General features: G+C 38.1%; 2 protein-coding genes across 5 annotated transcripts in view; both read left to right on the top strand.

Moving 5' to 3' along the window:
* Positions 1-9,860, top strand: part of adgrd1 (adhesion G protein-coupled receptor D1) — a 30,874-nt gene extending 21,014 nt beyond the window's left edge. For all 4 annotated transcript variants that reach the window (XM_034118373.1, XM_034118372.1, XM_034118371.1 and 1 more), the window contains exons 14-25: positions 1,977-2,050; positions 2,668-2,791; positions 4,363-4,466; positions 4,774-4,885; positions 5,269-5,422; positions 6,885-6,951; positions 7,195-7,261; positions 7,451-7,542; positions 7,636-7,762; positions 7,855-7,896; positions 8,088-8,180; positions 8,267-9,860. In XM_034118373.1, the coding sequence (XP_033974264.1) occupies positions 1,977-2,050; positions 2,668-2,791; positions 4,363-4,466; positions 4,774-4,885; positions 5,269-5,422; positions 6,885-6,951; positions 7,195-7,261; positions 7,451-7,542; positions 7,636-7,762; positions 7,855-7,896; positions 8,088-8,180; positions 8,267-8,362 (1,152 nt within the window). In that variant the 3' untranslated portion in view covers positions 8,363-9,860. The remainder of the gene's footprint in view (positions 1-1,976; positions 2,051-2,667; positions 2,792-4,362; positions 4,467-4,773; positions 4,886-5,268; positions 5,423-6,884; positions 6,952-7,194; positions 7,262-7,450; positions 7,543-7,635; positions 7,763-7,854; positions 7,897-8,087; positions 8,181-8,266) is intronic.
* A 668-nt stretch (positions 9,861-10,528) lies between these two features.
* On the top strand, positions 10,529-27,012 carry ulk1a (unc-51 like autophagy activating kinase 1a). The gene is made up of 27 exons (XM_034118755.1): positions 10,529-10,994; positions 11,084-11,176; positions 11,262-11,303; positions 12,608-12,640; positions 12,755-12,791; positions 15,408-15,581; positions 16,063-16,136; positions 16,223-16,324; positions 17,499-17,557; positions 18,531-18,613; positions 18,704-18,754; positions 18,857-18,948; positions 19,357-19,495; positions 19,575-19,635; positions 19,796-19,876; positions 20,282-20,407; positions 20,508-20,638; positions 20,935-21,014; positions 21,396-21,526; positions 21,761-21,876; positions 22,986-23,111; positions 23,535-23,677; positions 23,922-24,097; positions 24,191-24,309; positions 24,757-24,914; positions 25,032-25,167; positions 25,971-27,012. The coding sequence occupies exons 1-27, from the start codon at positions 10,905-10,907 to the stop codon at positions 26,012-26,014; spliced, it is 2,697 nt and encodes an 898-aa protein (XP_033974646.1). The 5' UTR covers positions 10,529-10,904; the 3' UTR covers positions 26,015-27,012.
* The last annotated feature ends 103 nt before the right edge of the window (positions 27,013-27,115 follow it).

The raw sequence follows: 27,115 nt of genomic DNA, 5'->3' as shown, positions 1-27,115 counted from the left end.
TGAGATCTTAGCCTCTGCAGACCATTTACATGCACAAAAACATATATATAAATACCTGTATATATAAATAACACCATAGGAAAAGGAAAACCCAAAAAGGCATAATAGGGCCCCTTTTAAATCACCACTGTAGATGAAGCTGTGGTTGACAGCTGCACTGAATGGGCCATAGTGACGTTGAAGCACTAGAAACACCTTGACTATCTCTGATTTATCAGCCCCTTTATCTCTGAGCCTCTCCTCTGTCAGCCTGTCACTCTGTATCACTCTGCTGTCACTAGGTTTCACCCTCGTCTTTCCTTCTTTTTCCTTACGAGGCTCAAAGTGATTTCCAAGGCAGTGTTTGGCGGCTTCTGTGGTTAATAAAGAGCTGAAGCGCCAGCTCGAGTTTTGGCTGGTGGATGAGGTCTCAGGGCACCGAGGGAACAGCGGCGTGCGCACACAGAGCTCGGGCAGATCTCCGAGTGCATTTAAACACTCACCAGTGACTCTCAGGTCCTGCACCTCTCCTCGGATATCAGCTGGAAAACACGCTGGATCCACCACAAACAGACAGTTGCTATAGAGGAAGCATGGCCAAACAGCTCTCCTTATGTGTGTGATGGTCTACTAGTTGATGTCTATTTTAGCTTGTGAATGATTAATTGTTTCCATGAACCAGGGTTTGCACTTCGAGTTTAATTTGGATAATTAGTCTTTTCTAATTGCACTGGAACTTTAAAGGTTCAGCGAGTGTAGAGAGCATGCAAAGCAAGCCTTACAGTGTGCCAATTACAGCTTTTCTCTCTACCATCTGCTTTCTTTTACACCCAACAAGCAATGTGTCTTATTAAAGCCCACAGGGGAGCAGTCAATTCACCCAAAGGGTTGCTTGCAGCTCCTCAAAGCTGGTCGCCAGCTTGTGATGACGGGGTGCATTTACGGCGCTATCATGGTTCTTGGAGCCATGAGCTGCCTGCTGGGCCCGCACATGAATACGTATCCAATCCATCCATTGCAATGGCTGAATCTCGAGGGTCACAATACATGATGACAAAAGAGCTGCATGTGCGAAACAGACAGAATGAGAGCAAAGATTTGGTTACACAATGAAGTCAACGTATTCTGCTATGCTTTGTAATATGAATCACGGAGCCTATTGGCATGGAAACAGACAGCCTGAGTGTCAGTTTCACTCTTTCGCTCACTTTTTCCAGAAGGAAATAGTGCAGACACAGTCCATCTAATCACACACTCATTCAGTCTGAGAGTCAAGGCTTGGGGAATGAGAAGAGGTGTGCAGTCTCTCCATGTACACCCAACCAGCCAAATGAGAGTGTTGTTTTCTTCAGATGACAGATTGAGGAGGGTAGTGGTTTGACCTGAAATCAGGGCCAAGCCCCGATTACTGCATTCTTGCACTGTAACCATTAGCTCACTGTCTCTGGGGACTCCAAATCTCCTATTAGGGAACGACATGGAAAAAGGGAGTTATAATCAAATAAGATTCTTGAGGACAGAAAGGATTTTCGCTCTGAGTAATTACCTTTGCTGAGTGTCGATCTGTGTCTTTAATTTTCATTTTGCATGATCTCAGACCACTTTAGTTAAAGCTTTCTTTAATTGGCCTTAAAACCCCAACAATTTCTTTGTATTTTGTATCAGAAGCTTAATTTACTAAGTGTTTTACAACTCTTTAGATACAAAGGCAAATAACACAGTATTTGTTAGCCTCGATGTATCTAGATCTGATGCTTCTTGAGTTAAGCATTTGGATGGAAAAAAAGCCAAGAGTAGGATGGAAAGAACGCTGCTAATTTCTGTCAACATTTTCCACGTCATCTTTTTGATCAAAGCACATTTTCCAAAGAGGTTGCTTTGAGCTTTGTGTGTAATTTCACGAGCCAGTACAATCCAAAAGCAAATGTTTTTCTGTCTCAAACTCTTTTATCTTGCAATTAACAATCTCCATTTGATTCAACTTTTTTCTTTTTCAGAGCAAGGAACAGCAAGAGCAAGTCCTAAATCAGAGCAATAAAGTGTTCCTGTATTGTGCCTTCTTGGACTACAGGTGGGTCTGTGTTTGTGATTTATTAGCAGTATGTCTCAATTATTCAGTCGGATGTATAGCCAGATATATTTTTATCTCGATTGTCAACTCCTTGCATATTCTTTACGCAAGTCTAAAAGGCTTTAAATCATAAGAAATGACCAATGATTTGGAAAAGGTGTATTTCCCTTTACTCAAATCAAAAACAGCCAGTGTAACATGTGTTCCAGTTTGGTGTATTTTCAGCAACAGCCCTCTATAAAAAAATATAGCAGTCTAATAAATGGAGCCAACACACCATTTAGAAAGCATAAATCATTTTAAAAGGGAGTGTGTTTTAGTTGGACTCAAAAGCTTCCTCACCTTACTCCCCTTTGCTCTGAAGCCCAAGAAAAATGTGAATTATTGGATTTCCCTGTCAGATTGCCCTGCTTAATTCAGCAAAAAAGAAATCCCTGTGTGCCTCCCACAATACATCATATTGAGTGATCTTTGCCAGCATTGTTCCGATAAAAACGTTCTCTGTTTTTTATGTATATATAGATATATATATATATATAGATATATATAGATATATCTATATAGATATATCTGAGTATATCGTCTCTATAAATAATTCCTTCTGTCATCCTTTTCAGTTCAAATGAAGGCGTATGGTCCAACGAGGGTTGTGTACGCTCAGATGGAAACTTGACGTATTCTGTGTGTTTGTGCAACCACCTTACCAACTTTGCCATACTGATGCAAGTGGTGCCCTTAAAGGTATGACATGTTATCTTCTATTTAAATCTGCCTTTGTATTTTTTTCATCAGGCAGCTGTTCTCAGTAAAAATGCTCTGATAAACACTGACTGTAGTTGGTGGAGACTAAATCAGAGCTAAAAGGAGAGTAAACAACCCAGAAACGCTGCTGCATATAAATGCCTGTTTAACTCCATTTATGTTGGATGTGTAACGGGTAACAGTTCTCTGATATGATAAAATGTAGAATGGGGTAATTGATATGTTATGTAGTTATAACTGGTCAAAATGTCTGTTTTGATAAAGGTCCCATTGAGATTATACTAATTGAATGGTTTTAGGAAAACAGTAACCCTTCTACTACTATTTAGAGGAAGGTTTATCTCTATAAGTGTGTTCTTCCTTCTGTGTCTTTGTCACAAAATAAGCACAGTTGTAGGAGCATAATTGGACATGGTTTACCACACATTAAACCACCAACCAGAAGCCCCCCCCACTTCTGCCTTTGGACAGTTTATCGTTCTTCCTGTAGGTCAAATATAAGCAGACAGTCATAATGTCGGTTTCTCTGGTGGTTTTATACAGAAGTGCTACGGACAACCATGATTAAGTGTTGTACTTTTGGGTCGCTGCACAGGTCAGTGACCACACTCTCTTAAAAGACTAAGCTATCCTTTATAAAACATGTGGGATAACACTCACTCTTTTCTCTGGCCACTGTCCTGCTCAGGATTGTACTTCTGCATTATATGCATGTAGAGCAAATTGTAATTCCACACCTTTGTACAAAGTCACCACAGAATATAAGCTATGAGAGTGTGGTCAACATCTACAATGGCTGCTTTAAATAGAAAGAGGACTTTTAAGCCAAGTGGGCCGTTGCTGTATTTAAGGAGCTGAAGTCTATTTGATGCTATACTTTCCCTCAGCCAGTCTTTAATTAGTGGGCTGCCTCGCTCCTCAGCTGCGAGGGAACATCCCACATATCCCTTTTCTGGAAGGCTGAGACTCCTCTGCTCTCATAATGACAAGGCACACGTGAAGACAGTTAATGGAGAATCAAACCCAAACCTTTAAAATAGCCTGAAGTCCAAAACAACATCAGTGCTCTTGGCCATACGTCATAGATACGTGTAAACAAAGAACCACAATCAGTCACTCTTTATCTTCTTGAACAATGCCCTTTTTGCATATCTCTAAGTCGTTACCAAAAAGCATTTGACTTCACATTTACAGTCACTCCATGCACCTAATCTATGAATATCTTTCATCTCGTATGGTTTTGATTCCAACATCTGTGTTTTATCCTTTACACAAGAGGATTTAAATTGTTTTTATAAGCTTTACAACATTATGCCCAGTCTTGGAAAGTGGCCTGCCTAAGAAATACTAATGTGAGACTAAGTATTGTGTTAATTATTTTAAACTCCACAGCGGGGCCCCTTTGAATTTACTGGCTAATGATACAGTCTGAACTAGCTTCGCATTTGCTATGTGGAGCATAATGTACCCACCCACCTTGCACTGTAGACAAAATAATAATGTTTTTAGTTGTCCTGTCCATTGTTGATGTAATGTGTCTCTGCACACAGCTCACCACTGGCCACAGGGTGGCACTATCAACCATCGGTTATGTTGGCTGCTCAATATCCATCATCTGTCTCGCCATCACTCTGGTCACTTTTGCAGTTCTGTCGTGAGTATCATCATTTTATCTACCTCAATTGTACATCTGTTTCCAAAAATTAACCTGTTGTATTTTGTATATTCAGTTTTGTTCTTGATTTGTCTTTATTTTTATTCTAGTATAACTAATATGTGTTTTTATTCTCTATATTTAATAAGTTAGCTTGTTCTTTATTTTGCATGCTTTTCTTTACCTGCTATGCCACTTTTTTGCTGTAACACTATACATTTCCCCACTGTGGGAGCAATAAAATATTTCTGATGCTAATTTCTGAAAGCATTACAGCAGTTTATGTGATGTTGTGTTGCCTCTGTAGGTCAGTGAGTACCATCCGTAACCAACGCTACCACATCCACGCGAACCTGTCCTTCGCCATCCTGGTGGCTGAGATCTTACTGCTCATCAGCGCCCGCTTTGAACCGGGCACGGTACGTCCACAGTACAGATTATGAAGATGATGATTATGAAGATGAAGATTATTATTTTATAGGGATGATGGGATGAGTACCTTGTTATTTATTCTAACAATATTCAAATTATTAAATTGAATAATGAGAGTTTGTTATCACTTAATTGATTTATCAAGTGAACTACAGTCTAAAACCAAACATTTAGTTATTTTAAACAACCACTTACATTTAAAATGTCTAAAAGATAAAACTATCTATAAATCTACTTGTGCAACGGAAAGTAAGATAAAGAGATCAAGCAGAACAATGCCTATACATACTGTATGAATTAATGCATGAATAAAAAATTAAAAGGAGAATGTATTGATAGTAAATACCCCGTTTGTTTTTGTTTGTCCCAGCTGCCCTGTAAAGTCATGGCTGTCCTGCTTCACTTCTTCTTTCTGAGCGCCTTCGCCTGGATGTTGGTGGAGGGCCTCCACCTCTACAGCATGGTGGTCAAGGTGTTCGGCTCTGAAGGCAGCAAACACTTTTACTACTATGGCATCGGCTGGGGTAGGTCTGCTCAGCACTCTTTAATAACTACACTTAGATGGAAAACCCACATGAAACAAATGCACCTCTCAGTCTATTAGATATTATATCTGATTTGTGCAATGTAGCCTCATTCTGAAGTGACTTTAATGTCATTTCTGGGCTGGCAGAAATCACTCTGTGAATAAAAACATGGTCGGATATTGCTCCATAAAAAGACATTACATTGTCCTCTTAAGATCTGCTTACAAATTAGCTTTCTTCCACTACACATCAACTCATGAATGGAACTGTATATTAATGTTCCTTTACACATGAGGGTCAGTTCAGGACTGTGACCAGTTCACAGTGGAATATGATATTGGCCTCATTTAAGAAATAATGTGAACAGCAGAACAAGGAAAAACTGGATCTGCGCAGTAAATCCGAATTGAGCACTTAAGCTTACAGTGTGAACATGTCTCCTTTCTTGTCGGTATTTTCACATTTATGTGTTTAGGAAAATAACATATCATCTAATCTAGAGTTTATTATGTCCTTCCTGTACTTCATGCCAGACCCTTACTGAACTTTAGATATGATTTGACCCTTTTTAGGTGACCTTTCTGGTCAAATATTGTTTGTGTGATTAACTATGAGCCTGATGAATAAATCTGCTTTGAGTTACATTCCAGCATAACAATTGCCTCTTCTGATCTGAGGGAACCGAAGTTTGATGGACAGATAAAAGAAATCCGGGACATACGTATTCTGTCTTTGGATGCTAGGGAATGCAAAGTCTCTCCTTCACATGCTGAACCCATTAGTAGAAAAACGATCCCTTTTTTATTACTTCCTTTCTTCAAGCCAGAGGGATTTTTCATTTTGTGTGGCCAACTGCAAATGATATGCTGGAGACTTGTCTGACAGTGAAGTATATCGGTTATACATGAAAAGTAAACACTTGTTTTATAATTAATTGCTGCTGCTATCAGCCGTGATAAAGCTGTCGACTGCTATATCTTTCATTTCCTCTTCAAAATAACAGCTTCCCTGTAGAGCATGCTGGAAACCTTTGAGCTAAAAGATAAAAAATAAAAAATAAATACTTGTCAGGGAAATTAGCAATGCAGATCCCACTGTTCTGATTGCCGGAAAAAGAAAATGTATTCAGATGTTATGCTTATGGCAGTGTTATATGTCATAGATTAAGAAATCACAATATTTAGCCCTGCTACAGTATCATAATTTATTGCAAAATAGTCAATCTTAACTTCTGTTTTATGATAAGTATCATATCCCCAGATTCTTGCCGATAAAAAGCCAATTATAATGAAGCTTCCATGATAAATTAAGCCGATTACATACACAGTGCAAAGAGAGAAATAGGGGTTCGATGAGGCCTCATATCGCATTGCCCTAAAGTTTGTTAATACAGTCAGGTACTTTGTGAGATCTTTAGTGAATGTGTAACACGTATGTTTGTTTCTTTGTTTATCATCAGGCTCTCCACTGGTGATATGTGTTGTGTCCATGACATCAGCTCTGAACAGTTATGGCGAGGTTGACAAGTAAGTGCAATTAGAAGGATTGTCTGAGTTATATGAAAATCATTTATTCCCTCATTCCCATAATGACATCACCTGTGGTATAAATGGAATGCCTCGTCTGTCTTCAATGTTATTCAAAAGCTTTTAAGTCAACTGTAACTACACATGTCATTCCATATTTACATTACAGTATTATAGCATTACTCGTTGGAAGGGAACACGTGTGATATTTTTTATTTCTCACCCTTGTCTTTGCTTTCTCAGCTGTTGGCTGTCATTGACGAATGGAGCCATCTGGGCATTTGTGGCACCGGCTCTGTTTGTCATTGTGGTGAGGAATTTACAACAATTAGCATTTGTCATGTTTTACAGTTCCCAATTTCCTGCATAATTTGCTCTACAAACTATATGTCGTTGTCATTCATAGACCTGCAGTCTTTTTGATGAGAAAAATACATTATCTTACCTCCTGTGCCACTGTGTTAGAAATATTGTATTATAAATAATTGATTACTTCCAGGTGAACATTGGCATACTGATATCTGTGACCAGGATCATTTCTCGGATCAGTGGAGAGAGTTACAAGGTTCATGGAGATGCCAATGCAGTCAAGTGAGTCTATTTGTTTTCATGATCAGATCAGTGCTTTTAAATATCTTTCTCTTATTAAAAACTAATAATGGTTGTTTCTTGCTTTGTTTCAAGGCTGACAGTAAAGGCAGTGGCTGTTCTCCTGCCTATACTCGGTATTTCCTGGATCTTTGGCGTTCTCGCTGTCAACACTCACTCATTGCCCTTCCTGTATATTTTTGCTGTATTCAACTCGTTACAGGTACATTTTTCACTAGGGGATTTTTCTATACAAAATCTGTGCAGACATTTGTGAAAATTATCCTGAGGTTGACTTTTTCTCCTTCTCTTTAGGGGTTCTTTGTGTTCTTGTTTCACTGTCTTCTCAACTCTGAGGTATGGTGCTGAATATAATAAATGTTTGTGTTAATTTGTTGATGCTTACAAGCTTGTTGAGATTTTATAAATTAGAAGAAAGAAGGGAAAATGTTCTCTGTTGCAACCCCAATTTTTTATTTACAGTTATATGTTGTCTTCTGGCTGACATTTGTCTCCATTAACTTTTATGGCTTTGCTTCTTCCTGTAGGTCAGAGCTGCTTTCAAACACAAAACCAAGGTGTGGTCTCTCACCAGCAGCTCCATTCGAAACATTAATGTGAAGCCATTCAACTCTGACATTGTGAGTGCTGGTGTTAAAGATTTGCTCCAACAAAAAAGAGCTGTTTAACTGCTTTGAGTCTAAATATCATTCTTCCCATCCTCTAGATGAATGGAAACAAGGAGGGCGTGACACCCACCAAGATGAACACATGGGACAAAAGCACCAACTCGGCCAATCGCATCGACCTCTCCGCCGTGTAGAGGGAGAGTGATCTGAAGCTCACTAGTGTAGCACGACAAACACTGGCCAGAGTGTTCTCTCACTATGTTATGTAAAGAATTGGACACTCATCCATAGTGATACCAATGTAGATGTTGTGTATAGCTTCACCTTTAAAGACAAACAGACTTAAAGGACTGTGCCTTATTATTGTCTCATAAAAACATATTGTGTTCTCAAAAACAAGAGCAGGGATTTCTGTGGAGGTCAGTTCAAGTCAAAACATCCAGGAGGGCAGTTCACGGTCTGGGAAGGGCGTTCTGCATCCTGATTTGTTGCATGGTCCACTGGTATATTGCTGTTGGTTTTCTAATTTGCCACAGAAAATGTACGATATAAAGCCATTTGTATTATTATTCATTAAAAAACGTTTTTCAAAAGATTTGGCATGAGTTACACATGTTTGTAACCCTAAAGGGATAAAAAACTAAAGAAAAAACAATATTAGTTAAATAAATAAAATCATCTGCTGGCGCCATATTTATTATGCAGATAAGAGACTGGAAGCAATCAGCTTTTTTCCCAAAAGGTCCAAATATATTACTTTAAATCAAAATGATATGTTTTGACATTTATTTTGTCTCACACAATCAAATAGTGCAAATACACCTGCCTGAATTTACTTCAAAAGTTATGAGTATTTGCAGGGTATTGTTGGGTACAAATAAATAAACTTCAATTGAATATAATTAAAAAGAAGGAAAGCAGTCAAATGTTCTCAAATATAGTGGTATATTCATGCACTATAAACAACAACATTGTGGTTTGACCAGCTGTAGTATGGGATTTTCACAGATTCACCTGATTCATTCAGCTTTAATCCAATATTGGGGACGGCACAAAACAACTGCATGATAATAATGGATGCAGCAGCAGATAATTAGACCATATGTAATTCTGATATAATGTATTTATTTATTGTGTGAATCGGATTTCTGTATCATGTCTTCTGCGAAGTGTCACAGCTCAACAATAGCTATGTTCTCATGTTAAATTCTGTCTATTTGTGTTTTTTCCTCTCTTGAAATGAACTGGTGTATTTGCAGTACCTCACAACTTAGTAAGCTGCAGTATGTTATGCTTCTTGAGGAAAAGTGAATACTGGTTGTGTTTTTGACACAATTCTGTGAAGGTGTCTTTAGTTACTTCTGTTGCTAATTTCTTTTTAATTTTCATATTTTTTTTGTATAATGAAATATGTTTTACAACAGACGGACTTTATAAGGTTGTTTCTTTTTTTCTTCTTAAAATACTGTGAGAATGGAGGGAGATAACATCATTTGAAATGTTATTGATCTTACACTGTACCAAAATTAACTTTCCTTAAAGCAGGATTTACTGTAAGTGACTCTGCGCTCACTTTTCCTGTCAAATGTAAACATTTCAATATTTCTAAGCTTGTAAAGCCTTTAATGATGGTTGTCTTAAGGTACTATTATTTGTGCTTCCAATTATCTTTATTATAAAACGTTTATGACAAGAAAACAGTGTCATCTTTTTTTCCATGATTTTCACTATCATACTCACATTTGTATTGGTTGTAAGCCGTTACAATTAATATAATTTGTTCATTTGTAAATGTGAATTACATTATTATTAATCAATATTTGGTAAGGATGGCTTTGAAAACAATACCAAAACCTAAAAGAACTTGTCAGTGTGATATGAAATTATATGAAGACATCCTGCATTATGCAAACAACTACATGTACATGCAAGAAACAAATGTCACTGCCAAGGAATTCTTTAGAATGGTTAAGGATGGTTTGCCATTTTTTTGAATTTTTATTTTATTTTAATAACACTAAGGTGTTCATATGTGCATTGTTTTACCTTTCATCATGCACACTGTTACGTTTAAACTAAGGTTTGAGGCAGTCCAGCTTACACAAACAAAGTCGTTGTCTTTGAATATTGTTGGTATCACAAATGCAAGTAATAAGCTAGACAGCTAACATTAAAACACCAGCACTCATAAAACCACGCTTGGAAAATGGCTCCTTCTTGATATGGAGTTACATGTAGAGTTTATAAATAAGTGTTAACCAAACTGAGACATTGACTTACAAGTTTACGAGGTGTCCCTGAAGGCGCCATCACCAAACCTCTTTTTGCGCATGCGCGCCGTGAGATATGAATAACTAAAGCGTATGTAGAAAGGTGAGTAAGACAATAATATCTGAGCTCTGTCTGAAAACAAACAGCGTTTCACAACAGCAACGTGAGCTTTGAACTTCTATCGGCGCTAACACGTAAAAAGGTCTTTAAATAAGCACAGTATCGCTAATACTTTGTTTAAACAGTTGTTTATTCGTGCGCACGTTGTTTTTGTACATTTTGTGTTGACAGACACATGTTGTCATCGATATTTGAAGCTTGTCATGTGTGACGACTTTATTTTACATCAATGAAATGGGATTTACCGGCAAGAGGGAAGTGCCGTGGGACTGTACGTCGTCTTTAGTTGGACAATCAAACTCCTGAACCTGCTCGGATACTTCAACGCTTTTTTTAAAATTATCCATGGAAACTATTGGGAAGTTTGAGTTCAACAGGAAAGACCTGATTGGACATGGGGCTTTTGCAGTTGTGTTCAGAGGCAGACATAAAGAGGTAACTTTAATATGTGAGATCAAAAGTTTGTGTTCATTGATAACTGTAAGGATTTTGACGTTATCCTGCTTTTATTTTACTTTTCTAAGAAACGTGACTGGGTAGTTGCTGTGAAATGTATCAACAAGAAAAACTTGGCCAAATCTCAGTCTCTGCTTGGTAAAGAAATCAAAATATTAAAGGTAATAAGTTGAATTGTAATGTTGCCACACATATTGTCCGCCTCTGTGTATGTTTTTATCTAAAATGTTTTCCCATCTTCTCCAGGAACTCAAACATGAAAACATTGTCAGACTTCTTGACTATCAGGTAAAAATAGAAATGTTTGTTTTTCTCTTTTCCCCTCTCTCCTCCTCTCACATGCATCAGCACACACATATGCTCAGTCACCAATCTCAGTGACATCCATGGTTGAAATGTTGCCACAACATTGAACGTCACTTGTTCATGCACTACAGATTTGGCTGTTGGATGTTGTAGTTTTTCATGAGAGTAGTGAACTCAACGCCCTGAAGTGCAAACTGGTTTTATAACAGATTTATTAGCATTGAAGCATTGAAGCCACACAGCACAGGCCATTAGCCGTTTGCTAAGAAGTGTGTTTGCGGGCTTTTATCTTCTCACCTTACTGACACCTGCGAGACAGCAGACAGGGGTGAGCTGATCTCTCACTTTTCCTAACAGATGGCAGGGTACAGCCAGTTAAACAATGGATTATAAAACACGGAGTGCGTGTGTCAGTAGCATCTCACTGCTGACACACACCAGCTTGCAAAGCTAATGACTACACTCACGTCAGGCTGCAGTAGATGACATTGTCTTCATTTACCTGCTCTCTATTATTTAGTGATAAATAATACTGCATCCTAATACCTAGGATGCTGTTTATACAAAATTACAAGAGGTAAATAGTTAAGTTTCACTCCACTTTCTAGCTTTAACTTGATATAAAAGTCAAAAACTCATAACTGTAACTAATAACACTATAAACAAATTACCATTTTCCCCAACCCTTATCAACTTGCCGGTCTGTGACTTTTTCCCTGCTGCTAAAATGGGGCGCCAAATACAGGAAGGTGTGTTTGATGATTCAGGGGGTCTGGAGCTGGACAGGGGCCACAATGGAGTCCCATTGCAGGCCCCTGAGTTCAATGTTGACAGGGGGCCCAGAATGTCTTGAAAAAGTGTGTCAAAAAACTGTCATCTGAGAATAGGAAATGAGTTGTTGTCACTTGTTTAGTAACCTTTTGCACATTGATGGGTTGCTGGTATACTGTTTCCCACAATCCCGAATACAAAAAATAAAATATATATAAAAATATGTATACAAATATGTATATACATATATGTATATACATGTTTTTATATATATATTTGTATTTTTTGTATTCAGGATTGTGGGAAACAATATTTTGATCTCTCTGTCTGTACACACAAACTGAAATATTGACAATAAAGTTGACTTTGACTTTGACTATATGTCCTAATTATGCATTTGTGATTTATAAATGCGATTCATTTTTGTCACTTTTTCCACTTTCATTCATATTGTTATAGGTTTCTAGTCACTATTTGAAAATGATAACAAGCATTGAATCTTGATTTATCAACAGGAAATGGGAGGATGTGTGTATCTCGTCATGGAGGTGAGTATTTTTATAAACACTAAGAGTCTGTGGAAAAAGAAATTCAAACCACCATCACTAACAAGGAAGCGTTGTCAATGCTACTTCTAAGAGTTGTCTGTCTCATCTTTTCAGTACTGCAATGGAGGCGACCTGGCAGAGTACCTCCACTGTAAGTTTGCCACATCCTGCTGGGCTTAATTTAGCTCCTACAGTACTGTAAAGTTTTCCGTTTCCCCTGTGGTCAAAGCAAAAAAGGGGACATTCACATCACTTCTTGCTGCTGCATCGGAGGGTCAAACCTTCAGTTTGTTATGTGTAAACTTGTATTAGCAGCTTACTGTCGTACAGGCACGTCAGTTGAAATGCTTTTAAGAGGCTTGAGTAAGCTTTATCAGTGTTTTGAATAAATAATAGGATTTTAAAGAGGCAACGCAGAACAACCACATAATTCAGGTTTCCAACATGTCAGTGGGAAAATTATCACTAATACTCACTTTAGTGCTTAACCCAGATAAAGCTAAACCCCAGGAATTGGCTTGTGATAAGTCTTTCCCTCAAGGTTTTTCCTACAAATTATGTAGAAACCATTACAAAATGAGTGGCAATAACAACTCCTTTTAAGTGTTCAGTTTATGACTATTCTGAGGACCTTATTTTACCACGTTTGAATTTTCAGAATGATAAAAAACTTTTCTCACTACACCATGACGCCGAAAATGTCCTCTGCCTCAAGTTTCAAACCCTGCTCCAAAATATGATGATGCAACTGGAGTGCAAGGAGTTGATTCTTCCCAGGCTGAATTTACCTCCTCGATCTAATTCTGTCACATTGCCAGAGTCTCTTATTTTTTAGACTCGCCCCTTCTGTGGGCCTGCCAAGGAGGCCCATCTAGCTATTCGGAGAACAACACTCAGTCAGTGTTGGAAAGGTTCACGCAGCACCCAAATGACCTCACCCATCTGCCACTCACTTATCCCCTGTGCTCCGGTGGAAAATCACAGCAGCTAGAAATACTGGATGTGCGGGGAGGGGATGTGGGGGGGCTAGCGTGTCAGACGGCCCTCATATTCATATCCAAATGAAGCCCCCTCGTAAACAAAATTCTCTTCCAAGAAGTATGACAGCAGGGACGCTGATTAGAGATATGCATTTTGACACTGTATGGTGTTACTGTTGTTATTATTCTCTTAATGATTGATGATTTTTGGAATTCCCCATTCCAATTATTAATCCCCTAAAACAACACTTCACTTTTCAATAGCTCAAGCCAGTTATTACGTGTAAATTGTGCGTAAGAAGGGTCCTTAATAATGACTCAGAAGTTATACAAAAAGTACCACTTAATGTCCTTTTGATTGACTTATCTACACAGTAAATTTCTCGGAGTAAAATTGACTCAAATTGATTAAAATTTTACTCTAAAAATATAACATTTGGTCCCAACCTATATAGAGTAAAATGTACTCTTTGTTCAGAGTTGTATTTTTAGAGTTCATTTTACTCTATTGTGTGCTTAGATTTGACTCTGCTTAATGGTTATTTACTCTATGTAGTGTATATTAAAAACAACTCTACTGCCATTTTACTCATAATAGAAGGTCATTTTACTCCCAATCGAACGTTATTTCACTCCAACTAGAAGGTAATTTTACTCAGAATAGAATAAATGAACCATAATGATCTTTACAATAAAAAAGGTCAATAAACCAAAGTGCTTAAGGAACATGAGTGGGCGTGTGTGAAGCTGACCATTGAGCGGCCCGACCAAGCAAGGAGGCAGAGGCAGAGAGTTCAAATACAACCCTGTGTGGGCATTTATTCCTCTTTGTGGTACAGGATACACAGCCTCAATATGACTGTCTCACGTGAACACAGTCACCAGCCACCTCACACACACACTAACAGGAAAACAGAACCTAAATACACACAGGACTAATCAAACCAACAAGACACAGGTGAGGAGGGAGGAGAAACACAGGGCACCAGGTGAACGCAATCACCAGCAACAGACAAGACGGGAGGGGGAACACTTTTCAAACTAAAACAGGAAACAGAGACAGACAAACTAAAACATAGACAGATCGTGACAAATTACATATAATCACATGCTTCCTGTGCAATGTTTTAGCGTGGAACAAATGAATATACTTCGCCAATAATGAAGCTATATAATCCGTAAAGGAGACCGAGATCAATGGCCCCAGAGATCACCTCCGTTACAGCGTGGTCATGGTTTAACTCCAATAGAATTGACTCTGCATTTTTGATCGCACTCTAGAAGCTATGAGTAATAAATACACTCCAAAATGATTAAATATCACTATTTCAGAGCAAAATAGTAATTACTCTGGAAAAAATACTCACCAATATTTCCTGAGTACTATCTACTGGTCTGTCTTTATGCTTCTCTTTAGATTTTAGAAAATAAAATGCAAAATAGCTATTTATATGTTTCATTAGTCAAATTCTCAATTCATATACTCAAGAGGCAACTATCATTCTTCATTTATCAAGTAAAACCAGAATTCAGCTTAGTTTTAACTGTTCCTTAGTTTGTATTACATTGGGATCTGCTAAAGCTTATATTTTTTTTATATAAAAGAGTTCAACCTATTATTAAATCATAAAATATCAAAATAATAGTTCAGTACAACAGCATGGCTCTTGAGCTTTGAATTCATGTCGCTTCACGCATTCACGTGTATCTACATGCATTATGGTGAACCTTTCATTCACTGCCTTGCTAACTTCCTCTTGAATCCTTTCATGTATCTCATCCCTCAGCCAAGGGCACGTTAAGTGAGGACACCATCCGAGTATTCCTGCATCAGATCGGTCAAGCCATGAAGGTCCTGCAGAGCAAAGACATCCTCCACAGAGACCTGAAACCCCAAAACATCCTGCTCTGCCACCCCGAGGGGCGCAGGTCCAGCCCCAACAACACCTGCCTCAAGATAGGTAAGGACCTAATACTGCAGAGTGTGAGAGGAAGGGAACGAACAGTTTGTCTGTGAAAATGCTATGGTTCATGGAGTGAGTTGATTGCTCACTACACACACAAACAAACACTCTACTAGGAATGTGCAAAATAATAATACAAAATCTGATATTAGACTAGATATTGTCTTAGATTTTTGAATATATAATAGGTAATATGGCACAAGTATTGTCTTTCAGTGGTTTTAAAATGCTGCATTACAGTAACTGATGTCATTTTCTAAACTCACATGTGTGGTGTCGCTGTTTCGTAATTTTGCTTTACCCACTTAGTTATTATATCAACACTTCAGAAAAATCGTATTGTGTAAACCTTTTCTAAATGCAGCTATAATCAACTCTACAACCATGTTGCAATATCAATGGAGGTACAGTATATGTCTAAATATATTCTGATATTTGATTTTCTCCATCCCCTCACCTGACGTTTCCCATGCTCCAGCTGACTTTGGGTTTGCACGTCACCTCCAGACCAACACTATGGCAGCCACGCTGTGTGGCTCTCCCATGTACATGGTGAGTATTAATCTCAGGTTTAATCTAACATCAAGGTGTAATGTCACCATGACTCTAAACTGGTGTCTGTGTTTGTCTGCACGCAGGCTCCTGAGGTCATCATGTCCCAGAACTATGATGCCAAGGCTGATCTGTGGAGCATAGGTACTATTGTGTACCAGTGTCTGACCGGGAAGGCACCTTTTCACGTGAGAGGCACACAAAAATAAAAACATACAAAACTGAAACATCATTCTTTTTAGGTGTGAAGTCAAGGCAAGTTTTTAATATATCACATTTCAACAACAAGGCAATTCAAAGAGCTTTACATAAAGCATCAAATGCATGTGGCCAAAGTGCAAAAGAAGCATGGTATATAGGTAAATGTACAATTAAGAACAGTAATTAAAAGCTTAGATAATAAAAAATAAAAAGATGCAAAACTCAAATAAACCAGCTATAAAATACAAGTTACAGTGCAGTTTATGAAATTACAAATCTTGGATTTAATACAAAGAAGAAAAGTCTTCGGCCTTGATTTGAATGAACTTAGAGTCACAGTGGACCTGCAGTTGTGTAGATTTGGTTCCACAGATATAGAGAGTAAAATTAAGAAAATGGAGTTAGCATCGGCCAACAAATGCTTGCTAAGGACCCTTACATGGGTTAGTTTTGCTTTACTTCCTAGAAAGGGCATTCTCATTATTGTGAGCACAAAAGAGAACATGATGCATCCCTTTCATAACATCTCAACTCATGATTATGAGCTCAACCATTAAAAAGCACCTGCCTGCCAGGTGACACTCACCCTGGTCTTCAGGGTTGTTAGTTGGAAACTTCTGCAACCTCTTGACCACTTGTTAGGAAAGCACCTTATGTACAGATAGAGGACAAGTGGAAATGGCTGCAGGCCATTTTTCCAGACCCAGAATAAATAATGTTTCACAACCCTTGGTATTACTTTCTACTGTTCACGTGGCTGTCAGATGACACAACTGAACTGTGCAGATTGCCTAAGTCGTGACTTATGTATAAACAGATGCTAATGTTTTCTTTATTTGACTGAAGTCCATTTCATCCCCATATAAGAGCAGCAAAAGGAGAATAAACACCTTTTGAGGTTATTTATGATGCCGTTTCCTAGAATTAATTTCCCTTTAATGAGAGGGATGATTGCCTTCTATTTCTGCCAGGCAGGTCCCTGAGTTGAGATAAGTGCAAGGGTTGGTGTGAGGATAGCTGCTGCCGCTCATGAGGATGATGTTTACTTAGCTGGCTGACTAGTAGTCTGACTTTCAACTATAATTAATTTGAAAGCATGTTTAAAGATGCAGGTATCATTTGCAGGTGTCATTTGTCATTTGTTTATGTGTTTGTGTACAGGCCAGCACACCGCAGGAGCTCCGTCAGTTTTATGAAAGCAACAGCACCCTCTTACCCAGGTCAGTGGACAACGACAACAACAATATCTATATCTGTACACACAATACGCAGAGGAGATGACAGGGGGAGGGGGGGGGAAACGGGGATTACGGGGGGGATCTGTCTTCTCTGCATTCAGTTTTCTGATGTGTGAATGTGAATGATGTCCGGTGTGCCGACAGACAGTTTACAAACCATGTAGCTTCACACACATGAACACAGAAATACATATGGGGTAGTTAGCACTTAATAAATCCCATAACCCCACTAAAAATAATCCTCTTGTGTAAGTAACTGACACCTAACAGGGCTAATCATCAAGAACTTGCCTATGAAATACTTCTCTATATGGGGTGTTTTACATGTAAAAGTGTGAGACTATGCTTTGAAATCAGTTACCAAATGCCTATTGGCTGGCTATTTAAAGTCATATCAACCCACATGCTCAGAACTTGGATCTGGAAAGCGTTCAAAGGTCTTTTCATGTTGTGCTTTGCTAGGCGGTGTAATGGCTGGTGGCCACGCTTATCTTTCGCTGTGATAAAGCCACATGTTGAGACGCAGGGGGGGGAGACATAGTTGGTTGTTTTCTTGTCATTCTATATATAGCATGTGCTGAGCTGCCAGCTAGTGACCTGCACGGCTATCATTTTCCACTTGACCCACATAGCTCCACACACACGTAAACACACACACACACCTACACACACACACACACACACACGTGCACACGCACACGCACACATACTTGGAGGAGAGTGTTATGATGCCATAAGATTAAATATTCACACATTTTAAAGCTCACTCTGATCTTACCAAACCCAAGTGACCTAAATAGTATTTATTTTAAGACTACATCAATTATGCAAACACATGGAACACACTGAACTATATATAAAACCACTTAAAATAATAGCAGCTAAAGTAGTTTACAGTGTATAAAGCTGTATGCAGAAATTAACCACCCTCAATAATTTTTATCTTTTTTCATAGCATCCCAAAAGAGACTTCTAGTAACTTAAGACATCTACTTTTGGGGCTTCTGCAGAGGAGCAACCAAAAACGAATCAGCTTTGGTAAGCCTCTTTCTTTTTTAACATTTAGAACCTGTTTTCAACATTCTATTTTAAAAAGCCTCTCTTACATTTTGATTTTTTTATTTGCAGAAGAGTTTTTTCACCATCCTTTCTTGGAGATCAGCTCATCCACAAAGAAATGTATGGACTCTATGTAACTCGTTTCTGTACAGTTTAAAAGCAAGACATATGTTGTTCTAGCTGGTGTGCTAACGATATAACTTTTATGGTTTTCTTTCACAGGTTCTCCAGCTGCTCCCGTGCTTCCATTTCCCGGCTCAGGCTCGGCCAGTTCCTCTGACAGCTCCTCCACATCCCATCCGGCCTCCCCTCAAGTACGTACATCTATCTGTAGTGGATTTATTATTTTTTATGTGTATATATATAAGGTCATAATTTGTTTGTTTACAGGTAATCTATCACAGTTATATTTGATTTAACAGTTCTTCATATTTGAAATTCTGTTTATTTGGTGCATAATGGTTCATACTTAAACACAGTAAGAGAAATTTAAATGTAAATAAAAAGCAAATATTGAAAAAAAAGAATATTATCAAAACTACAATAAATTAAAATAAATGCTTACACAAAACATAAATATGCAAATAAGAAAATACAATAGAAATATAGCAAATAAGGAAAAGTGCATTTTTATTGAAAGTCAAAGAGCTATTCAGTTTTAATGTGGTAGTAATGTGCAGAAATGTGCAAAATTGTCAGATAATTATTTTATGTTTTCCTAGCATTCCGAAGGAGAAATGCACCGTCTTCAGCCCAAAGTGCGGGACACTCCCGGCTTCCTGAAAGAAATAGCCAATCACGACACTAAGAACACGTCATGTTACACAGAGGACTACGTCATGGTGCCTGCCCAGTATCAAAGTAAGTGGCTGAACCTCACTCTGCAAAAATCAGATTATTTTGTTTTGTGTGTGACTTTTCCTATTTTGCTGCTTTGAAGGTGATTGCATATGTGAGTTGGAAGTTGGGTCACCCATTGAGAGTTGCCTGATATACAGTGGGTGAGTATATGTACAAAAACACAGTAACAGTAATAAAACTTCCTACGATTCATTGGCTGTAGAAAAAACGCAAAATTGATTTGTTGAGAAATGTTTTTCAAAATCTTTTGTTCTTCAACAATATCATGTGCAGACCAAACTAACATATTTCTTTCTTTAGGAGTTTTCCACTTGCTGAGAGAAATGCAGGAAAGACACCTCCCCCCTCTCCCCTGCTGCACTCTCCCTCCAAGCCCACTGGGTAAGATAAAGCCAGGCTAGTTCTGATTTTGTGAAAGATAAAAATGTTGCAAAATGTGGTAGTATGGAAGTCTATGAAAAAATGACCCCACATTTAACTTGTTTAATAAATTACCAATTTAGAAAAAGATAGACAATAAAGCAGGCTTTATTCTGAGAAGTAAAACTTCTTGAAAGTGTTTAATTACATCCAAGTAAATTAAGACGGAAGTGGTTTTACTAAGCTCCTCCCTCTCTTGTAACTTCTGGTTGTAAAAAAAAACAAGAATGGCTCCTTAAATTAATTGTAGGTTCAACATTATCATTTATAGGTTTAGAACATGTGCATTCACGTAATTTATTTATTTATATGTGAAATCACATTCCTGTGTGTCTATTTAATTGACTCACTCTTTTATTAATGCAGCAAGCCTGTTGATATGATTGGCCGTACGTGCACACCCTCAGTGCCCATTCCTGTCCCATCACAAATCCACAACTACCACCGTATGGAGCAGAACCTGCAACCTGTTGGCCTGCATGGCTCCACCAGGCACGTATAGTCACTCTGTTTTCTCAACTCTGCTCCCATCCCACTTCAGTTCCTCTCTGTTCTCTTCTGCATTTTTGTAACGTTGTCTCGTGTCATGCAGGGCCACACTCTGCTGTGCCGACAGCGACTCCCCACAGTCCGGAGGCTGCAGAGCTCCAAGTCCAAGATTTACCTCCAACACCCCACGGCTGGCAACTAGAGGAGCCTTTACACAGCAGTCCTCCCCGCTAGGTATGTGTCTCGATCAGCTTTTTTTCACCTATTTAGGTCATGTTTTTAAGCAGATATCTTTTACAGCAACTCTCTACATCACACTTAACACACTACATGGGGATTCGTCAGTGCAATGTCACTTGTATTGGCCACTAGGATAATTAAGGTGTGAGCAAAAACCACCATATTAAATGTCAGTTTGATAATATCCCAAAGATTTTATGTTGACATAATTGCATTTTCTTTTTTAACCACTTTCTTTCTGCCATACTTCTGGTTCAATGGTTTAATCTTTGTAACACTTTGTACGCCAGCTGGAATGACGCCAAAAACCTTGGAGCAGACTCTCCCACTCAGCACAAACACTGGACTGCAGGACCCCCTCAGTCCCAAGGTCAGCCTCATGTGAAGTAGTACATTACCAGTACATTCATGAACATTTGTGTCACAATGCACGCAGAATATTAACTAGTGCAATTTTGTTTCACCTTTTTCAAAATGGTAAAAGTGCCTCATTTTATACAAGTGCACAGACTAACAGCAGCTCAGGCATTACAATCAAATCAAATTATAATGAAATCCAACACCACCTCATTGTAAAGTACACATGCTAGAATAACAATTGTATGTATTCATTTATTTTAACAGGGACAGTGCACATTAATCACGCCAAGAGGCTATTTTTCCTCTGTAGTCCCTGGACAGATTTTGTAAGTCATCCTAAAGACACATTTCAGATAAGCTTGAAAGACAATTTGTTTCTTTTCAAATACAGGTCAAATCAAGACTGCCAAGCCGCAGGAGGACAGTCCATGACCTGCAAACCCCTGACTCGTCTCCTGTTCTCCAGACCAACCTCAGCAGGAAATCAGCCAATAAAAGCGGACTTTTTAAAAGTTCAGAACGGTATAATATGATTACATTATTATTATTTAACTATCTTTATATATGATAATATAACCTACAAAGTCATATGACAGTGGCATGAATCAGCACTTGTTGTCACTTCTAATTGAGACTAAGCCATTCAAATGAATCCTGCCACCTGGCACCTAGAGATGTCACACAGTATAAAAGATATGCCACTTGATACATTATTAAACGCTGTCCATGGTGTGTGTGGATGTATTGTATGTCCAGATCACTAAGCACAGCCCGGCTGTCTGACATGCTATTGAAGGCCGCCTTTGGAGCTCACCTTTTTGAAGAGGGAAGCACGGAGAGCCTGAACGCTGAGAAAAGCATGGACGTTACAGGTAACATTTAAACAAATGCTTCTCGATTTATTTCTACTGATACTGTTTGTCTGTCGTCACCAGTATTTAAAGGGGACCTATCATGCAAAATGCACTTTTGTACGTCTTTTATACATGAATATGTGTCCCCGGTGTTCCAGGGAACTCACCAAGTGTCAGAAAACACAACCCTCTCTATTTTCCTCCATACCCAAATCTCTAAAAAAAGGGGCTGCAACGGATCTGATAAAAACTGATCCAGATTTGAACACTGTCCTGACGTCAGGACAGTGGCGCTACGGCTATTGGGCCAACTCCACCAATCAGGAGGAGACAGCCACGGCCATTGCCGTTAGAAAGCGCTGGAGACGCTGTAGTACATATGCCAGGCCAGTAGATGGTGCTGTTCTCACTGAATCTGCCCTTGCAAATCCAGAGCTAAAAAATGTCAAATTGAGCAAAATGAGGCATGGCTAAAATGCATGATCTGTTTGGTATTTTGAAAAAAAAAAAGTATAAATATGCCTTATATAGGTATGGTCCTACACTATATTATTCAAATATAGCATGATAGGTCCACTTTAAGATAAGATAAGATCATCCTTTGTTAGTCCCACATCAGAGAATGTGTTACTGTTAAAGCAGCAAAGGGGACAGTGCAACAAGATACATAAGTAAAGAAAGGCAAATAATATACAAGTAAACGGTAAGACTAACTAAAAAATAGAAGACAGACTGCATGGTTGAAATTCACATGTTTGCACCTGTTATATTAAATATTGATACTGCACATAATGATAGTATTGCATAAGAGTTGATATCACACCAAATATTATTATTAAGACTATGTATTTTGTTTGAAATTCTATTTTATACCAGAATAAAGTGAAATCACCCTTTATATGTATGTAAAGAAAACGCTTTATATAATAATACAATTAATACCTACGCCGAAAAGATATGTGAAATATAATATATTTATATTATTTTGGTGGTAAGTTGATATGACATGCAAAGCATATCTTTTGAGGGAACTACTGCTATGCATTTGGCCATGTCATTTACTCAGCTGCAGTTTACCTGGGCTACACTTTCTAGCCTTTAGCTTAAACTTTTATTTGCTCCCACAGCTCCACCTTCTGGTTGTCAGAGAGACTTTCCGGGCTCAGACAGCCCCCCTCCTGTGGTCTTCACGATGGGTTCTCCGTCCAGAGGAGGCACTCCTCCTGATAGCACACTGTCAAGGATGTTCTCAGGTAGGTGTGAGAAATATTGACTTACTGTTGAGTGCATTCATTTTTAACCGTTTTTTTAAAGTTTGTATTGTAGTAGGTGTGTGAGATGTCCCTAGGATCAGTCTTCTTCATCATTTAAAAATTGCAAATTTCAATAAAAAAAAAATGTCATGAAAAAAAAAGCACTGAAAGCCCTCTTTGGGCATAGTGCTGGTAAAGAAAAAATATTATTTTTTTTAATTCCGAAATCTTGTTTCTTACCTAATTTTCATTTAGATAAAAGTTACATGCAAAGTATTGATTACAATAACATATTGTCCTTCTTATAGAACACAACTGGGTATTGTTACTCATAAACGATTCATCAGTTAGTCCCATGCTTTAATCACAATCATATTTCTGCTGTTCAGAGTTCAGTAGTTTTTGTATTTGTCTTAAATGCAGGCTCCCCCAGCTACATTAACTCAGCCATGCTACTGAACAGTCGCCTTCTGCAGGGAGGAAGTCGTAGAAACAGTGAGACTGAAGCCATGGATGCTAGTCTGGTCTTTCACCCTCCAGAGCTCCCTGAAGATACACTGATGGAGGTACAGAATAATACTACGATGATACTGTGGGGGGAAACCTCCAGGTTGTTTTTAAGTTACATACATAATGTATTTTTGGTAGATCAATAAACCAAGCCAATATTTTATTTATATAGCGCCTTTTGAGCAAATCAAATCCACTCCCAAGTGCTTTTCAAGAGATTGACATAAGATGAGCCTAATATTAAAGGATTCTGATTGCCTGTGAATGTTTCAGTATTCACAGTATTTGTTCTTTTCCCAGCCGACTCATACAGATGCTCTGAGCGACCTGCGTTTCACCTTGGCTTTTGTCGTCTGTGTCATGGAATTGGCTTCTTCTAAAGACTCGGGGGTGGATGCCACCAGCAACCCTGATGTTTCCTTTCTAGAGCAGAGCTTGGTGACGGATCAGATCAGCCTGCTGAGTAAAGAATGGAGGTGAGAGGCATGATATCTTTTTATCAATATGTACAAACGCTACTTTCCCTAAGAACTTGGAAATGACTGCTGTTTGGTTTGTGCATATTCCAGCTACGCAGAGCAGTTGGTGTTGTACATGAAGGCTGAGGAGTTTCTGTCATCGGCACTGCACACCGCTAAAGAGACGATCAAACAAGGCGAACTTGTTCCCTCTGCTACAGTCAAACAAGGTGAGACCAACCGAAACTCAAGACCGATCCACTACCAGTGTTTAACTAATAAGCTGTTTACCTCACTTTTTGGAGGTAACCAGGATCGTCTTTGATTTGTAACACAACATCACACTTCACTTGAACATTGATTTCCTAAGAAACAAATTCAACAAATAAATACATAGATATACATTTATGGAATTGTGGTAAAGTGGAATTACTATTCAAGTGTACACTTTAAAGGCAGCTACAAATTGGTCAAAACTCAAACAATTATCTAAATACTAGTATATGATTTATATAGTATATTAACATAGTATAGAATTCAATAGATGGCCCCATTGTGAACTAAACCTCTACCCGATCCAGCTATTTGATTCAGTATTGATGCAATAACTATTGGTACTTAATCATTTGTTATAATAATAATAAGAGGTCTTTGTATACTGTATTTCCTTTGTGCAGTGATAAAGAAGTTGAATGAATTGTACAAGAGCTGTGTTACATACTGTCGCAACCTCAACCATCGCCTTCAGACCTTCTTGCTGGACAAGCAGAAGCTAATGGACCGCTTCAATGGTCTCACAGCAGAGAAACTCATCTACAGCCACACTGTGCACATGGTGAGCTCACCTCGCAGCAGGGGGATGTTGATATTCACTTCAAATCTAATTCTAAATGCATATGTCCAGCATGCATCTCTATCTTAGACGTAATGCATGTGTTCCTGCTGCATTCAGGTACAGAGTGCTGCTCTAGACGAGATGTTCCAGTATGGCACAGCATCAGTCCAGCGCTACCAAAGAGCCCTTTTGCTGATGGAGGGTCTGTCCCGGATCATCACAGAGCAGAAGGACATCGACAGCATAGATAAATGTATGTGGCAGAACTTTGACACACAAATAACAATATGGTCGTTTAAATGCTAAACTTAGGCATTAGAAATTAACCGTACCGTATAGTACCCAATAATCGGTACTGTCGGTTTTGTTGGACCGATCAGCCTCATTATTTGTGCCACATGGTGTTGGATGCAATCAAGCATCAGACTATTGGATAACATTGTTCACGCTCTTAATACATTTATATTCAGATTTATTTATATTAAGACTACTGAATATTACGTAAAATATAGCCAACAGCAAGTCATTTGTTATAAGAAACGTTCAGCTTCCTAGAGATCTCACTCCAGACTTTTGTAGCAGCACTTTCACAAGAAATGTGGACATTTTATATCAACAGCATTAAGCGTTTTGTTAGATATGTTGAACTGTTTCTTCTGGGAATTTTTTATTTTTTTAAAATAAAGTTGGATATTACATAATTCATTTTCAGTTCTTTTTTAGTTGTCCTGTCACCTGGAGCACTTTTATTTTCAAATGTGATTGATTCAGGGTGAGAGAAGGTCCTGTATCTTGGTGGAGTTGTTCTAATAGTCAATGTTTTATTATGAAAATACAAATCAGTTTTACTTTTCTATGAAAGAAACAAACAAAAAAATATTTGTGAATGCTGATGAAAAATGAATAGAAATAAAAATGGCAAGCTGCGAAAAAATAAAGAGTAAAAGAATCTTGAGAATCAGAATCGTTCCTAAAAACTGCATCTCTAGCTGGACTTATACTAAATACAATAGGTGTCATTTTAAATCCTATGTGTTTTAATCTCTCTTTTCTCAGGTAAGCAGTGTATTGAGAGACGCCTTACTGCTCTACAGACCTAACAGTAGCCGCAAGTTCTACAACTGAAGCCACAAAAACTGCATTATCTTGACTCATCCATCGCCCTAGATGGATCCTCATAGACTGTCAATACACTCAAGCACTTTTGACCTGTCTTAAGGGAAATGACCACTGGAGCATCTGCTCTCATCCCACCAGCCACTCTGTAACCTTTACATAAATGCTCAGAAAAGACTGCAGGTCCTGTTTTGTACAGGTTCACGGTGACAGATTGTGGCATGATTGTTTGAATACTTCAATCAGGGAAATTGTTTTCAGTATAGTGTTGTTTTGTTACAGAATGTACAAGTTAGTGTGTTGTTTTGTGTTTTGCACATATAATCAGATTATATATTAACTGATTTTGAATGTGTGTTGTACTTGAAACAAGAAACAAATAAGGTGTTTTCTGTATTTGTAGCACTGGTTGTATATGGACTGTAAAGGTTCACTAGTCACCAGAATTAAGAATGTTTTGGATGAGATGACCAAATGTGTTGCGGTAATAGTAAAACTGTGCCTGCTTATTCACATTTTGCGTCACAAGAGAGTAGTAGATGACGCATAATAATTGTCTTCATTGTAATCTAGATTTACAGTCTACGGTCATATTAATTTACATCATTGCAATAAGTATATTTTGACATTTTAATGTGATTTTAGTTTTACAACCACTGATCCAACAATGCCCTGTGGTGATGTAGTTAACTGCATGCTACATTGGTTTTGTTTATCAGATATGTGTTTGTATCTGTGCACATTAGTTTTTGTAAAAGATGGTATATTTGAATGATTGTGTTTTATTTTTGCCTGATAGTAATCCTACACTAGTTTCTCACAAATGAATGTACACATATGAAAATGTTAGTGTTCAAACGTAAGTTTGTAAGAATCAATCAAATTGTCTCTTTTACTTGTATTTTATGACTGCCAGTGACATTTGCCAAAATAATTGTTAAACACTGTGTGATGAAAATAAATAATATTTATTGTAAAACGATAGAGCTCTTCAAATCTGATTTATTCTCCATCCTAAATCAAATGTCTCGAAGCACAACTTGAACATTACAATTACACCTTTTGGTTTATTCAATGGGAGCTGG

Source organism: Trematomus bernacchii, unplaced genomic scaffold, assembly GCF_902827165.1.
Source record: "Trematomus bernacchii unplaced genomic scaffold, fTreBer1.1, whole genome shotgun sequence".
NCBI lineage: Eukaryota > Metazoa > Chordata > Actinopteri > Perciformes > Nototheniidae > Trematomus > Trematomus bernacchii.
The sequence above is the reverse complement of the archived record's forward strand: the minus strand, read 5'-3'. Positions and strand labels throughout refer to the sequence as shown.